Here is a 16,739-nt window from a genome sequence, read left to right as displayed (position 1 = left end):
GAGCAACATTATCGCGTAATATATATAGCTCATAGCATAACTGCAGGGGTTTCAAGCTAATATATTAGGGTTCTTCTTTTTTTTTTTCGTTTTTCAACAAACGAAGAGAAGCTGCAAAGATGTGGTTGTTGTGTGAAGCAACAGTTCGGTGCAGCCTCCGCATCAAGTGTTTGCAGAGTGACCTGGCGCTGTCCGCGGTGCTGAAATACAGAGAGGCAGAGTCTGTGTACCTGCCTACGAAGTACATACTGTACCTTGTAAAGGAAGCCCAAATTACTCTTTTCATTCCCCCTTTCTTCACCTTTAGATACCGCGTTGACATGCTACAGTAGGATCAATATTTCCTCATCATCACTGCAGAAGAGAAGCCCACGCTGCTGGCCGGCTTCACGCTAACTGACTGTATATTCCTATCATTCCTTCTCTTGCCTCATCTGTGTCATCAGTTGCACCATTTTCTTCTTTCCTTATCTTGCCTGTAAATTGTCTCCCTTCGGTGTATCCATGAAAGTGAACAGGTTTTTTTTTTTGGTTTTTTTTCCCTTTTCCCCTGTGGTACCTTAATGGGCTCCGTCTAAACAGGAAACAGTTGGAGGCCACCTCATGAAACGTTAATGCCTTTCTTAGAACCGCTGCCTGTTCATTATGTTGTTCTTGGTTGTGTGTTTTTACAGCAGGAGATAATATTATTTGGTGAATCACTTGAAGCTTGGCAGCAGTGGCCTAGATAACTTTAATTTCTTCTTTTTTTTTTTTTTAACCATTCTGATGACTTTAATTACCAATGAATCCATTAATAACATGCTTTATTCCTCAAATAATGTTAATTCGGGAAAGTGGCCAAAACAAATAACCATTATGCAATTTTAAACAGTTGTAAGCTAGTTGTGTGATACATATTTTGAGATTTGTTTGATAAAGTAACAATAGATTAACACAATTTTAGTCCATTATTTAATAAAAGCCCATGACAAGTCTTGAAATAATTTGGTTCAGATCTCTTATTTCCACTGACTCAATGTTTAATTTTTTAAGTCTCATTACTGTCTGTCCCAACAGAGACAGAAGTTCTCCTTTCACAAGGCTCCAGCAATAAAAACAACTTACATTTAAAACACATTAAAAACACAGAGCAAAGGAATAAAAAAAATGACTGAAATGAAGCAGCTCTATCTACGGTCACATAACTCAAACAATGTGTCTTATAAAATGGAAAGCTCTAAATACAAACGTGTTCATGACAGATGAAAAGATAGAGCTAATTTTCAACCATCACGGGGCTCAGAGAGATTATAGTAGCACTATGTAGCATTTCTTTGTCATTTTAACCGTGATTTTAACCATTAATCTCAACTGCACAGGTTGTTTAGACCAGGGGTTCCCAAACTTTTCAGCCCATGACCCCCCAAAATAAGGTGCTAGAGACTGGGGACCCACTCTGTCCATGGAGGTGGTTAAAACATTTACCATTGTGCACAGCCGGGTACACGATCCAAACACTGGAATTAGAACGGCACAAAAGAACAGCCTGAACACTGTGTTATTATTTTCATAATGGTAACAGAATTAGTCTCTTGATCTTTTTTTTTCATATGTTTTGACAATAATGGGTAAAATAGGCAATTTTAAGTGATTTTTAATTTTGATGTGTTTGGAAGAATTCTCACGACCCCCTTCTCAGTGTCTTGCGACCACCCCCCCCCCCCCCCCCCCCCCCCACTGGAACCACTGGTTTAGACTATAGTTTCCTGAACATAAATACACCTCATGTTTCATGTGTAATAGCCATGCAAATGGCCTAAAAGCGCTTCATGATAAGGTTATTATCATGTAGCTATTCACAGACCCTGCGGCTGGGAAGCGTTGCCTGGATTTCTGGGACACTGATTTGGAATCAGACATGGTAAAATGCTCCTGTGCCTCAGTGGCAGAACTCCTGAGGTTAGCAAGACTCTAACGCAGCAATGGTTCTTTGAGTGTGCGTTCAAGTTGTGCTGAACAACATGACTCAGTGGGCGAAGTCTGAGGACGGTCTTGTGATTTTGAACTTGGCTACCTCTGGGACAGGACTATACTCTGGCATGGTCTGCATGTGCTCACATTGCATTACTGGAACTGCTGAAGCACTTCACTTTCAGATGTAACACTCTTGATGGAGACGAAATCTTAAAAAGCCAATGAAGTTTGTTTATTCCAATGCTGATATTTGAACAAGTACAATGTCCTTTTCAATAATTTGTTTTCCAGTACAGTCGTGTCAGTAGTTTTTTTCTTTTCTGAAAAAAAGAAGACAATTTATTAGCTGTAATAGTGTTTACTGGTGTTCTGGCAGCTTTCTGATGACATTCGCCCCTTTCTCTGCAGGATATTTCCCCCCTGTGGGCAATAGTAACAATAACATACTGTATGTGTCTCTCCCTGATTCTCAAGGAAGGTCATCAGGCCACACATGCTGCGTTAACAAACTTCACAGTATAGAGGAAAATCATGGCAGCATGTACTAATAATTATACTGATAAACATCTAATTTGATCTGCTCTTCAAGAACAATATATAATGTCTTCAAACAAAAAGCTTATATCTTACTTGGCTTTCTAATATTAACACTGTATAGTAGTGCTACTGTCTTAATGTTTCTCATTTCTACTCAGCATACTGAAGAGAATAACAGGAAACAGGGAAGTAAAGGGTAGACACGGGAAGTAGATCAAATGTCACTCTCAATCGGCGTCTTCAAGGTCGTAATCTAGAACGAATCTGAAACTCGTTTTATTCAAGGTAACAGTTAGGTTCATTTGGTCCCCTGTCTTCCTGGAAAGTCACCAGATTATTTCCAGAGAGTGATGAAGGAAGACATCAGTTTGGTTATGTTAGCTATGTTTCTTGCAGCGGTTACATTATTATGTAATTGCTTTCATATGTTTACTAAAAGTGACTTAACATAATAAAAGCTTAATGCTTGCCCTCATTTTGAATAAGATGTCTACCTGAGTTGTCACTACCAATGAAAACAAGAACTCCCATGATCCCAAACAATTTAACATCATTGTCATTCAACTTATTTTGTTTATGGTTTTGTTAAAAGCACCAGGATAGAAACACTGTGAATTGAAACAACTTAAACTAAGTATGAAGTTAACGCATTCAGTCAAAACATGTGCAGTTTTTTTGTGAGTGGGTATGATGTCAGTATAAGAAATAATGCATCGACTTTCACTCATTTAAAACTCTAAACATAGACACAGTGTGTGTGGAGTTACAGCTCCAAACACACCAGAGAGCTCTGCCTTGCCAGAGATTTTGGTAATTAGGTGCTGTTATGGAAAATTAACTTCAGCATCTTTCATCACCTAATGCCAACACATTAAACTGAGCTCTGCAGAGATCGTCTCTGAGAAAGAGAAGCTTTTTGTAGATGTCTGTGAAATATATAAGCACAGGAAGAAAAACAAACTGGATGCTTTGGGGTATCATTTTTAATTGACGATACATAATACATATTTTCTCTGTAACTTCACATGTGTTTGGTTCTTTGAATGTACAGCATTAAAAGTAACCACATTTCTTTCTATATAGTGACACTTGCCCAGCTCTGGATTGTAGTTGTGTGTGGTTAGCATGGTTGGTGGTTGGGCTATTGGGCATTTAAATGCTCAAATACTCACCTTACTATACTAGTAATTCAAAAAATGAATAAAAAGGAGGGGCAGTTGCTCACTTTGGGAACTGGAGGGCCATGAACAAAACATGGAATTAGGACTGGAGATGTGCCAGTTTACTACCCAAGTACTGCCAAAGTGCCCTTGAGCTAGACATCGAACCCCCAACTGCTTGGGGCACCAGTCCCTGTGCAGGCCCCTCACTCTGACGTCTCTCCCTCACTAGATGTCTGTAGGTCCCAGTGTTTCCCCCAGGTTTAAAGCATTAGGGGGGTGGGGACAAGCCGACATGCCGAGACGGCGACACAAACACTTGAAGGAATCTTGGTGTGTTGCGTTACTTTTAATGACAGCTGTCCTTTTCGATCCTTGAATGACTTCTTTCCCTCATTTCCGACTCTATCCACTATCCTATCTCTACAATAAAGGCACAAAAAGCCCAAAAATAAATCTTTTTTTTTTTTTACTTGACCTTCGGGGGGGTAATATAATGGTAGGGGAAACACTGGGTCGTGTTTGTTCACTCCAGGCTGATGTGTGTGTGAAGTGTGTCTCACAATAACAGAGTGAGACGTCTAATTTACCTCAGGATAAATAAAGAGTATCAAATAATATACTACACACACACACACACACACATGCACACACTTTGCTCTTTGTATTGCATTTTCTTTATTTGTTAATAATCATAATATCATCATATCAAAACATTTGAAACTTTCTTCTACCATCAAAATATTGCCTTGGCTTTAACTGCAAGTGAAAGTCAAAAAACAGGTAACTCAAGGACAACCATGAGCTTCAAACTGAGTTGGCCTTCCGACTGAGTCTGGCACAAACTGTGTTTGGATGTTTTTTCCACATTTTTTCTACATAATTCATTCCTTATTGATTTGCTGTTGCAAGTTGCCCAAGTAGATGATGCAGTTATTTTACATGCGAGCACCTTAAATGAAATGGCCAATGACAGATTTATTCTACTGTCAGTTGGTTAATGAGTTTTGGTTGACGTTATGTCATGGATGGGTTTACATTTAGATTTGTCATGCATTGAGAAATGGATGACAATTGTGTTCAGGTGAGAGGAAAGTGTAGGAGAGAAGTAGTCTTTTCCTGTAATCAGCCCCTATAATCCAGTTACTGGTTACATAATAGCGGCCATAAAATACCATGTGGACTCTGAATGCTGCTAGATGGAAGGACAGTCTGGACTGATACACCGTTGCTGAATAGAGTAGAGTTTCTTTTGCCAACATTTTGCTACAGCCTGTCCCGTCACTCCTTCCAACATCCTACGTTCAGCATGTTGAAAGAAAAAATTGGTTGGTGATGTTTTGAGGATATGCTAATGCTCTGCAGCTTCTAGACACAGTGAAAGAGTCTGAGATTTTGTGAGAGAGGACTATGAAAATATGAGCCTGTGTGATGCACCCGTCTCTCTTAAACATGACAATCCCATCTTGTTCTGCCGTGACATCTGCTTAAGAGTTCTCAAAAGGTGTGTGAGTGCAGGTTTTGCTATTCAAATGACATAGAGGCCTTTGAAGAATAGAATTCTCAAATTGGAAATGCTTAGCCCCGGCAGGAATAGGGCCAGAGGCAGACTGAAAAAGGTGACGAGGAGGCTTTTTTAAGTCTTTCCATCTCTCTGCCTTTAATGTATGCCCAGTACGCTTGACTTTAACTCTACTGCCATGCAGCATCCATAAGCTTGCCATTTTAAATGCTCTGATCCCTGCAGCAGTTACAGTGAAGAAAGCCCTCTAGTTTGTGGATGATCTGTTGCCATAGTTACCCGAGCACAGGAACTGAGCACTTGTTACCCTCAAACAGGCAACCGAGCCGAGCCGTAGCCCCTCCTTCTCTTCCTCCCCCTCACTGGGTCCCCTGGCTAGTTCATTAGCATAATGATTCACACCAAACTCTCCTTGAAGGGGCACCATTTGTAGGTTTTTTTAATCATCAGTGGAGCCATGTCATCATTAAACAAGCTTTGTCTTCACCAAGGTTTATACAGCCGACTCTATGTTACATGGCCCCTGTTGCAGTGCTGCGTAGACGAGAAAGGCTCCAGAGGCCATCCTACGCCGATGGCCTTTACTGTGGCATCAATCCCCTGAGGAGTAATCATGGTCTTAATCGGGCTGTGATTCGCAAGAAAAAAGATGCTGCAAAAGCAGGTGGCATAAAAGATTTCTGCTAATACCAACTTATGCTCAAGCACAGTTTAGCCGTGCTACTTAGCACTTTGTGTGGGCTCTGCTTTGGGAGACAGTTTATTAATTTAACATGCACAAAAATCAGGCCGCTTAAGAATTAATTGCCTCCTAAAATGACTTCCCACTTCAGGATGGGAGCTTGTTTACAGTTTACTAAGCCACAGCTCCAGTGTGACACAGTGTTTAGAGGTTTTCATTTAACAACTTATTAAAGGCCATGTCACAACCCAAAAAACACATGTGGGAGAAGTGTGGAGAAGCACCACTAAAGGAGGGTGGGGGGGGGGTGGGAGGGTTGATGTCACAAAAATGAAACCAAGCATAAATCTAAAATCTCTGTAGTTATTTCCCTTGATGGTTACTATAAAATTACCATAAGGTAAAATATTTTTCATCACTGTGGTGTCATGATTTTCTTTCTCTCTTTGTTTCTGCAGTGATCTGCAACTTCCGGTCACCAATATGTCAGGCCCTGGTCCTGGAGATTGGGGAGACTGTACAGATTCTGGAGAAGAATGAAGGTAAAGGCTATCAGATCGAAGGAAAAACCGAGACACAGTTACAGTAAATGATATAAGTCAAACACAAAGGAATTGTATAGAGTGGACAGTAGCCCACTGTTGTAAGGTAAAGTCCTTCTCAGTAAATGTTACCCTACCGGAAAAAGACTTATAGACTCTTAATTTAAATTTTGAATACTTTTAGATGAAGAAAGTAGTGTTTGACATTTCCAGCATTATGGAGAAGGCTATGGAGAAGCCAGCATTTAGACCTTTATTTGAGAAACAACACATTAAAACTTTACTTTTACTTTGGTTCTTTTTGACAATCATAGCTTGGAAGAATCCTTACAGAAACAATAAGGCTGAAGTAATAATAGGGCGGCAAGCAGCTCTTTTCTGAAACACATTTAGATTTTTATTGTTTATAATAAAACAGGAAGCAAACAGACCCCCTTCTAAGGCTATCATAAGCAATGGAAAAAATTAAAGTAATTAAAATGTATTTTTTAAGATCTGTTTTTGGTGGATGTTGTTGTTGGGGCTCATACCAGAAATCCCAAGATGCCTAAAATTCACGTTTAATAAGAATATGAAGCTTTATTGTCTTTATACTGATGTGCTAGAAAACAATACAACCAAATTGCAATGGCACTCCACGAGAATGCAAAGCTCTCAAAGCCCCGAAATAAACTGGTAGGTTAAAAGCAGTGCCAAAACCTTTTCTTTCATACGTATCTCACTTACTATTTAAAACATGTGTTGTATTGTATCAAATTTACTTTTTTCACAACAGCCAGAGATGTGTTGAAGAATCTGATGTCATGTTTGTTATACAACGCGGCCCAGCTGTCAGCTAAAATAAGCACGGCTAACGCAACTGCTGCTACAGATCTGTGAACTTTTCTCAGCAAATAAATAAATAACTAAAAGGTGTCGTGGGAAGTTTGTAAATGTTTTGGAACAAGCTGTTTTGCTTGTAGCTGTAGCAGTGCTAAGGTAGCTAGCCTTGTCAAGGCTGAGTTAGCTTAACAATGTAGGCTATGTATAAATTACTTTTAAATTCAAAGGGTAATGTATGTTAGGGTAAAATATGTTGTAAGTAAATGCCAATTGAGGTTTGGTATCATCTTGTTTTGTTTTTTTTGTACTGTTTATTAATGTTTTTTTTATGAAGTTTTATGAAAAGTTTTGTGATGTGCTTTGCTCTTCCATTAGGTTGGTACAGAGGCTTTTCCACCAAGAAGCCTTCTATCAAGGTAAATATAACAGTATACACATTACTAGCCTACATTTAAACCAAACTATATTCACACAAAGTTGACTGTAATATTACAGTGGTTAATAAAAGGTAAACATAGGTTTTAACAAACCAATGTAGTGTCATCATTGTTGTGAAACTGCTCGTCTTCTAATGCACAATAGTTTCCACAATGAATGATTCATCAAAGACGATGTATTTTCTGAATGATAGTGTGATCTGAGCATCCCAGAAATAACCGTGTCTAGACAACAAAGATCTTAACGACTGATTAACTTATTGAATAGAACTCTGATTTGGCAAAAATAGAAATCTCTTGACCTGATTTTTTCCTGAGGTGCTGTAAGACGTTTTCTCCAAGAAGTGTTTCATTTTATGGCACAAAGCACTGAATGAAGTAGGGTCATCTTCAAGAGTTTACATTTTGAAACGATTGACACATTTCATGTAACGACAAGAAAAGATACAGCAGTCTGAGAGAAACACATTTATGTGGACCACATTGCATAAATACACATTTATGGCATGTCAGTCTTTTTATTTCTTTAAAACAGAACTAAAACTTTATAAAGATTGCCAGAGCCTCATGGACCCACCTTACTGTTTTATAATCCTATGCAGAATTATTTGGGAAATCCACATTTTTGTTTTCCTTGCAGCCAGCAGATGGTGCAGTTAGAAATCTGAAAAACATCCATTATGCTAAAAAGTATGTCATAGATAGCATAGAATGCAGGTCTATGACAGAATTAAAGAATACTTTTAAAATAACTTTTGTCAGTGACTCTGCAGGGGAGTGGTGCACTTGTCTAGCTGTACCTTTAAGAGCGCTAAGAAGCAGGACAGAGCTCCTTGTTCAGTCTTCATGCGGTGTCTTTATGCTACCTTTTCTGTACTTTGCTTTAAAAGAAGAGGCAGCATGTGCAGGACTTATATTAAGACAACACCATTACCACTGTGAGAGATCGATACTCTGTGCTGCAGTAAAGTGGTTATTTTATATGACAAACACATCCGCTTCCCATGGGATTGGTTGTTCAGTAAAGTTGTAACATGTTGCAGAGATCGTCAAATAAAGTATGAGAACAAAGATAAAGCAGGTTATGTCAACAATAAGAACAATAATGAGACACTCAAGTAAAAGAAACAGTATTAGAAGCAGCAGTGGGTGATGTGTATTTATTCTTATGCTGTGTGTCCACTCGGCTTTGTACTGAAATGCCAGAAGCTTGTAGAGTTATATAGTGCTGCTGGGATGTTTGAAAGAAAGCACAAAATCTGTCCAGTCCTGCTAAATGTGGGTGTTAGTGGCTACATACTGTCCTTCTCTACTCTCAGCTATTTACAGTTCTTACTAACACCCCTCCATTTTGTTATGTACTCTGCTGCCCACATTAATTCGCCCCCATAGTCTCTCTCTCTCTCCATGCTGAGAGAATTAGTTGTACTCGCTGTGACCAATTCTTCACATCTGGCAGATTAGAATAAGAAAGATGAACTGCAAGGGTGGCACCACTCAGTCCTCATGCCCCCCCCCCCCCCCCCCACCCCCCCCTCCAAGCCAAGCAACAATAGGGCTCCCACCCGTTGCTCTGCCTCTCGTTTCTATAGTATGTGCAAACAGTATGGGATCTTTTTTTTCTTTGCATGGCAGAAAATGTCAGCAAGACAGCGAGGCAGAAGCTGTCAAATTCCATATAAAAGAAGGGTGATCGTGCATTTTCTTCAACATGAAATGGGTCGCAAGCAGATTTGCAAACGTCTCCTTTTAATTTTTACAGTAGCACTCAACACAGTTTCGTTCTTTTTTTTCTTTATTTTGACAACGTCATAACACAGTACTGTACATTTTGGTTACATGTTGCAGGAGAATTAAGAGCATATTCCTGTCACATTCAGTCACATCTCTGCTCCTCCCTCTGTCCACAGGGCATTTTCCCAGTCAGCTATGTCCACTTGAAGAAATCCACAGTGACCAACAGAGGGTAAGCTGTATGATAATTTTTTGTTTCTTGCACGGCATCATTAGGGGGCACTTATCTAACTTATTTTAGTTTGAACTTTCTGAACAAAGTATACCACAATATCGCCTCCAATATAATAAAAACAACACATGGCTACCAGAGTTGCAAATAAATGTCTATGTTTGCCAAAAATACTGCGCATGCATGTTGTTTAAGGAAGTTCACGTAACCTGTACATAAAGATACATTAAAGAAAATCAACTCTAGCACCTTGTATCCTTTAAATACAGACTAAATCCTCATGACACAGACCCCTCAAAGCAAGGAGTTAAGGAAGATTTCCATTTGCTTTAATCACACAACTGCTGGGTCTTATTTTCTAATACAAAGGGCCAGTAATCTAACAGCAGAACATGCAGGAGAAAAAAATTGCCTTGATCACAGCTGAATATGATTATTTGCAAAGATAGCCTTGAGTGTGTAAGTCCACTAGTTTTGTTGTAGGGGTGTATGGATGTGGCAGTCCTTTTAAGGGGAAATATGTGCTATTTTTAAACATGGACCCTTTTTAAAAAAAAGTTTTTTGTGTTCTCAATGACGAATAAGTGGAAACGGTTTTGGAATTTGTCCTGTATATTGGCTCAGCCAGCAGCCACAAATCTCTGATAATTTTTTGTAAGTATCTTACAAGCTGTTATGCAGTGTGTACACCACCAACATGTCAAACCCTGTTTAAAGTTACCATCAACGTCTTCCTTCAACAAATCACCTCTGGTAAGATTTGATGGTAAGACCTCTGCTTGCTAAAGCAAAAGTTCTGCTTCTAAAAAAGATTGGTCTTCTATACTAAGAAGGTCTATCTCTGTAGGGATCCTTTCCATACATTGGTCAGATATGAAGAAAAACAATCTGAACCTGCGGATGTACTATGATCAGAGAAGCAGCCGCCGTCTAAAATAATCTACTCAAACCTCAATAAGATGTTTGAACTGAGCCAAAGTTTAACTATGACCAAATCATCCTCTAGTTTGTCTGACTTTATGAGTCCATTCTCGGGAAGAATTGCAAACCAATTAGTTGGACTACTTTGTTCAATAATATATTGAGAAGATTTATATCAATGTGTTGAAATAAATTAATTGGTCAAGTATTTAAATATGCTAAACTTTTACCTTATCAGTTAAAGCCTAAATATTCTCCCTTTGCACATACTTTTTTACTACAGTATCTGTAAATCATAATATACTTTAATTGAAGTCAGATCTATCAGCCAGATTTAAGCAAAGGAACATCTTGTTCAAAGAAAACACCAACACTGTCTCTGTCAATGACTTTGAATGGGTTTGAGTAGACAGATATAGTAAAGAAAGACAGTGAAATTTATTGCAGAATAAGACAATTTATGTAGGAGGAGATGGCTGACCTGCTGAGTACAACATCAGCAGTTCTCTCTGCAGATCCATGACCTTTATTGAGACATATTGGAGGAGTATATGAACGATGACGATAACCAACAGTTTTATTTATCTTAGTTGCATCTGGAGGTCTCCTTATCGTATAACACAGCAAGTGTGATACACATTTATCGGCTTATCAGTGTCAAATCATGACCATGATGACAACCCAATCTTCAAGAGATTTGCTGCCAAAGAATCTCTCACACAGACTTGTGCACAGCGGTCATTTACAGTTTAGACACAATAACCGGCCTCGGCTGTAGAGGCCAGAATAAAGACGGAGACAAAAGAACACAGCAGAGCTTTTTATCAGCCTGAACTCGTGAATGTTAACTCTGCAGGCTGGGAGTTTGCTGTTATATCACCACCCTCAAGTCGAGCCGCAACATAGCAGAAGGACTCCCGTTTGCACTCAGACAATTAAAAGTGCAGACTTGGAAATTGACATTATTACACTTGCTCGCTCCAGGAGCTTCACTTTGGGGATTCTGCTTTGCTGTCTCATGGAGTTAATGAGGTGACACACCTACTGCATATCTGTAGCTCTCGCAAAGCATCCTCTGCCAGAGACAATCACAGCCGACTCATTGGTGTAATGGACGGAGATGCTTTCTTTGTGGCAAATACAATGATACAGTGTGAGAGATAAGTCTTTGCAGCATAGGCAGGAGCTTAGCGAGAAGAGCGCTGCAGAGTGTCGCAAGAGGTCTAACCTGTGGTTTAATGTTTCCCTCTGAATGTGGTCACACAGAAAGGATGTGTGTAGTAGTGTAGACGGGAGTGCTTCTCCCCTCTCTCTGACTGCATTCTGACAAATCTCTTCATTCTATTGCTGTTACTTCTTTTTGTTTATGGTGGTTCAGTTGAATTTATTTATTTAATGGGGACAATGCAATTTAACATAGTTTCAATACAGAGCATGAAACTGATGAGCTGCACAGAGAGTTTATAGCTAGCCCTAATATCCAGCTTGTGTCCCTACTTAGGCCATTGTGTCCATGTTCCAAGTTCAAGGTAGCTAAAAGTTAAATTTGTTGCGCAGACAGGAGATTTGGCATTCATGTGCTTGAAATGTGATAATTCCCACATCACTTGTAAGAAAAGTAAAGAGTTAATACGTTACGTAATTAAAGGAGTCGCCTTTGAGCACCAGCTTTAAACCAATACAAACCATATCGCTGTTTGGCGACACCCCCACTAATTTGAAGCCTCCGCTCTCCTCCAGCGACACACCTCCAACCCCTCTCAACTCGCGTTCGCACAAAGGAACTATGAATTAGAACGCACCTTAATTAAGCACCACGGGATGGGACTCAAACTGTGAACTAAACTGAGTGATTTCTGAGTGTAGTATTATCACAGGCAAAGGTTAGCAATCCAGCAAATAATACTCAACATATCAAACAGAAGTTTGAGTTTAACAAGAGGTGGATCCCGTTTTCTATCAAGGTGGTGGCTTAGCTCTTTCCACAACCTTCAGCACCTGCACAAAGACAGCAAGCACTCAAGCTGTGGCTGTTGTGTATCCATGTTATGCTCTGTTGTAGGGATGTTACTTTGTACTAGTGGTTTTTAATGTTCGCATCAAAATGCTGAATCCAGTGATATAAGACACTGTAATTATAAGACTGAATAACAGACTCACACAGGTCAAATAAATACCTGGTGATCAAAAGTGTCACTATGGCTTATACAGGTCACAAAAATTGTGACTGTGGTGTGCCTGGAAATTTTACAGGAATATGTACAATCTAAATACTGTCAAGTACTTGAGCTGTCCTGTAAGTATTTGAAAGACTTAATAGCATAAATAGCAACAACCACGAGGGCTGTGCGATAAATGGTATTTTCATCATCATATTTTCTGAAAGAAATAAGGCAACACACATTGCAAAGCAACGATGGGCAATTAAATAAGAAAAGCATTTTACAAACAGGCCAAATGCATTCACAGTCAGTAAAAGTGAATATTTGACCTATCACATGTAGCCCTGTATACAGGAGCCATTCAGTCCCAGAAATGTGCCAATCAGATGAAGCTCAAGCTAGATGTTGGCTACCTTTAGATTAGCTATCATCAATTTGGTGATATCCAAGAAAGGAAGGAGTGAAGAACAAAGAAAATGTAGTTGACAGAGACAAACAAAGAAAATGTTTGTTCTTTGGAATTTCTGTGGATTCAGAAAGGCACACATGATTCAGGACCCAAAACCTGGGGGCTAGTTCTGCAGAACCAAAAAAGACAGGAGAACTGTAGTGTTATAGCTAGTGTGCATGCTTCAGTAGTTTTTTTATTATCATGTGTCATATCTCCAATGAATAACTGAACATTTATATTGCCAAAGCACATCTCAGATTCTTTCATGGTTTGCTGCCCGAACATCCACTGATACATTAAAAACATCCCCTACAGTCACACGTTATGATGCTAATAAAATATTGAGAAACTAATACCAAGGTTATCTGTTGATTAAAGACCGATTTAATATAAACCCCACATCAAATTACCAATTTCACAGCAAACCAGCCACTAATTGTCATAGAAACAGAGCCCTACTGGGGTTAGTTACGTGTATACTACTGATAACTGAGAAAAAGCATCAACACTGGGCATTCACTGTGTGTCCTTGCATATACTAATATTCATGTGTCTTTTTTTTTTTCACCTCAGGCTGTGTGAGACGGTGGTGCCCCTCGAGGACCCGATCATCACAGAGACCACCTCCACACTGCAGGAATGGGGCGTCTTGTGGAAACAGCTCTATGTGGTTCGTAGCGTTATGTTACAATACATCTCAAAAAAATATTAAAACAAAACACTAAGCAATAAATGTGAGACCAGATCTAACATTACCAAGATTTCCAAGGGAATTGGGAGAATAACAGCTTTTTTGTAAGAAGGAAATTGCATCCGTTGTTGTTTCATTTGCATCCTCCTGAGGGGGCTTGATAGAAGCGCGTTTTTCCTCTACGTTGTTCTTCTCTGCTCTTAATTGAACACCTGATATAAGCAGGTCTGCCGGCAAAAACAAGTACACAGTGACAAACAGTGACATCTCCTTTAGATGTATCCCCATAGCATGTCGTTATGACTGTCACCCTACATTTCCACATACTCTCTCTGTGGTCGGACACAGATAATGGCCTACAGAGCTGTCAAATGCAATTTCATGCTGTGTCATTCAGCCATTGATTGATCTTGGCCTCCCTCTCGTAGTTTCCACATCATCTTAAGATCCAGCACCGTTCACCACCTTCAGTCAGCTTTTACTTGCCCGGCACAAGTGATTACTGGGAACCTAAAGCACCCTTAATCCCGCTCCATGTCGAGGGCGCCGGCAGAAGTGGATGGTAGGGTTTTGAGTTTGGAGCTGAGTGGATGCATTGCAGAGCTAGCACAATGTTTTTACATAACCTCTCACTGAGGACTGCTCATGCTCTGAGCAACTACGGAGCCCAAGGCATTGGTGTGGTGATGTAACTTCCTCTGAAGCTCGACTAATGTGTAGCGCTGATTTAACAGTTCTCCTTTTGGTGTTCCCCCCCTCTGTGATATGGGCCATGTTGCCACAATAGCAGCCATAATAATGGGATGTTGCATTGGCTAGATGTTGATACATTTCAACTTAGTCTTGCCAATTACGGCTCATGGTATTACTTTAGGGAGCAATGGCCTGAGCATAAATGTGTATCTCTTAAAATGTACGTAATTAGCCCCGTCTGAAAGGGCTCATCAACACAGCAGCTTCCAGCCTTTGAACACATGCAGTGTTTATCCTCATTAAATTTACATGGGCGTTGTGGTGGCGCTTAATCTTTGCATTTATGTAAACAAACCTTGGTGATAATGTTGACCCGTCATACCGTTAGGAAGAACAGAAAACGCCATGATTTAAAGCGTTGTCTTCGGCGTCAGAGAAATGGTGATGAAAGTATGAGGAGGTCAAAGCAGTCTTACAAAGGATTTTCTTTTTGTTTCATTAACAAAACCAGAGGGCTTTAAATCCCTCTAGTAACACATATTATTCTGCTACCTGCACCGGCTGGCAGAAGTAGCAAAAGCAGACTTCAAACACGATTTTTTGTCTCATTACACTTCAACTAGATGCAAAATAAAATCACCTGATTCTGATACCAGGGATCCACCTGCATGTAGACTCTTTTTTTTAAGTTTTCAACTTCAACTTAAAGGCTATCACTATGCAAATACCAAAACTGATTTTAGTCATGGAAATCCTGGGAAGAGTTTCATAAACAAAGATCCACATATCCTAACTAAGATGTTTTTTTGGCTACTTTATTAGAAACACAAGGTGGATCTGTTCCATAAGCTTCGTCATGTGATGAATGAGCTGATCGACCTGCGTCGGCAGCTGATCCAGGGTCACCTCGCCCAGGACCAGACTCGAGAGATCAAGCGCCACATCACCGTACGGCTCGACTGGGGCAATGAGTGAGTTACTCTTGTGCTGAGTGCATTGTATTGACAGAGTGGGCATGCTCCAACACAAACATTGTTTTTAAACTGTTGTCTACAAGAGAAACACCATATTTCTTTGGCACTGGAGAAGTCCAAAGCCCTGGATGAGTGGGAGCGTAATAGTATCCTCTATGATATAATTTCATGGTCATTTAGCAGATGAGCGAATTCCAAGCGGCTTAAAGTCAATACACATCCCCAGGGTGGAACTGTAAAGCCATATTCTTACTGTTGCCACTTTCAAACGACATCCACCAGAGCTCTGATGAGCCTCCATAACAGATTTTTAAAAAAATGACTCAATATAGGGCGCCTAGGACTTCTACTTCTATTGTGTGGTAAGGAAACAGGTATCAACATTGTTTCATTTTGCTACAACAGTTTAAAAACCTGCTATCGTGATAACACTAGTAGAATAATATGTTGAAATGTAAAAATACTCACAGAAGTGGAGCTTTTAATACACTGTATTTTTCTCCCCGTGTGTGTTGAGGATGGTGCTCTGTAATGCACACTGACCTGAGATGGTGATCTAATTTCATGGTCAAGAGATCACAGTAACACTGATATTACTCCATGATTTGAGGCTGCACTACTTTGCTTAAATAAAGGGATAGAGCAGCAACAACATTTTCTATACACTTTGGTCAGTCTGTTTAATAAGAACTTAAAGTGAGTACTTATATTTTTTTTGTTGCCCTTTTTTTGTACTACATTGTGTTTACTTCACTACATTTCTTTCAGTGCATTTCTGATGTTAAATCTTACTAATGTTCTGATGTTAAATCTTAACAAAACAATATTACAAGAAAGTTACTCATTATTTTTAAAGGCCCATGTCCGAGTGACATTAAATTGTACCATTTAAACAAAGTACCTATAAGTTAGCAGTATTTAATTCTTAGAGCTGTTTAAGGTTTACATTTGATAAAGCTATTCTGTGTTTTCTCTATAAAATCTTTAAGCAAATGTCTGACATTTTGGGAAAACCGCTGTTAACTACCACTTTCTTTGGCCTTCAGCAGTTGCTTAGCAACCAGCGGGGACTCCAGGAAACTTTTGTGTATCACCAAGAGAAAGTCTGGCACCACCGCCCACAGTGAAACAGCAAGCAGTTGTTTATATACTTTGTTTTTTGTATGGATTAGTCACAAACTTAATTACGTTAGGATATTTAGAATTGCTTGTAGGCTAATTGT

The 16,739-nt window shown here is 39.5% G+C and overlaps 1 protein-coding gene across 5 annotated transcripts in view; it reads left to right on the top strand.

The window, feature by feature from the left end:
- The window catches only part of dock3 (dedicator of cytokinesis 3), a 49,891-nt gene that overhangs the window by 1,546 nt on the left and 31,606 nt on the right, over positions 1–16,739 (top strand). For all 5 annotated transcript variants that reach the window (XM_065960952.1, XM_065960951.1, XM_020629523.3 and 2 more), the window contains exons 2-6: positions 6,316–6,399; positions 7,597–7,637; positions 9,569–9,624; positions 13,732–13,828; positions 15,365–15,513. In XM_065960952.1, coding sequence (XP_065817024.1) covers positions 6,316–6,399; positions 7,597–7,637; positions 9,569–9,624; positions 13,732–13,828; positions 15,365–15,513 — 427 coding nt within the window. The remainder of the gene's footprint in view (positions 1–6,315; positions 6,400–7,596; positions 7,638–9,568; positions 9,625–13,731; positions 13,829–15,364; positions 15,514–16,739) is intronic.

Source organism: Labrus bergylta, chromosome 12 (genome assembly GCF_963930695.1).
Source record: "Labrus bergylta chromosome 12, fLabBer1.1, whole genome shotgun sequence".
NCBI classification, from domain to species: domain Eukaryota; kingdom Metazoa; phylum Chordata; class Actinopteri; order Labriformes; family Labridae; genus Labrus; species Labrus bergylta.
The sequence above is the reverse complement of the archived record's forward strand: the minus strand, read 5'-3'. Positions and strand labels throughout refer to the sequence as shown.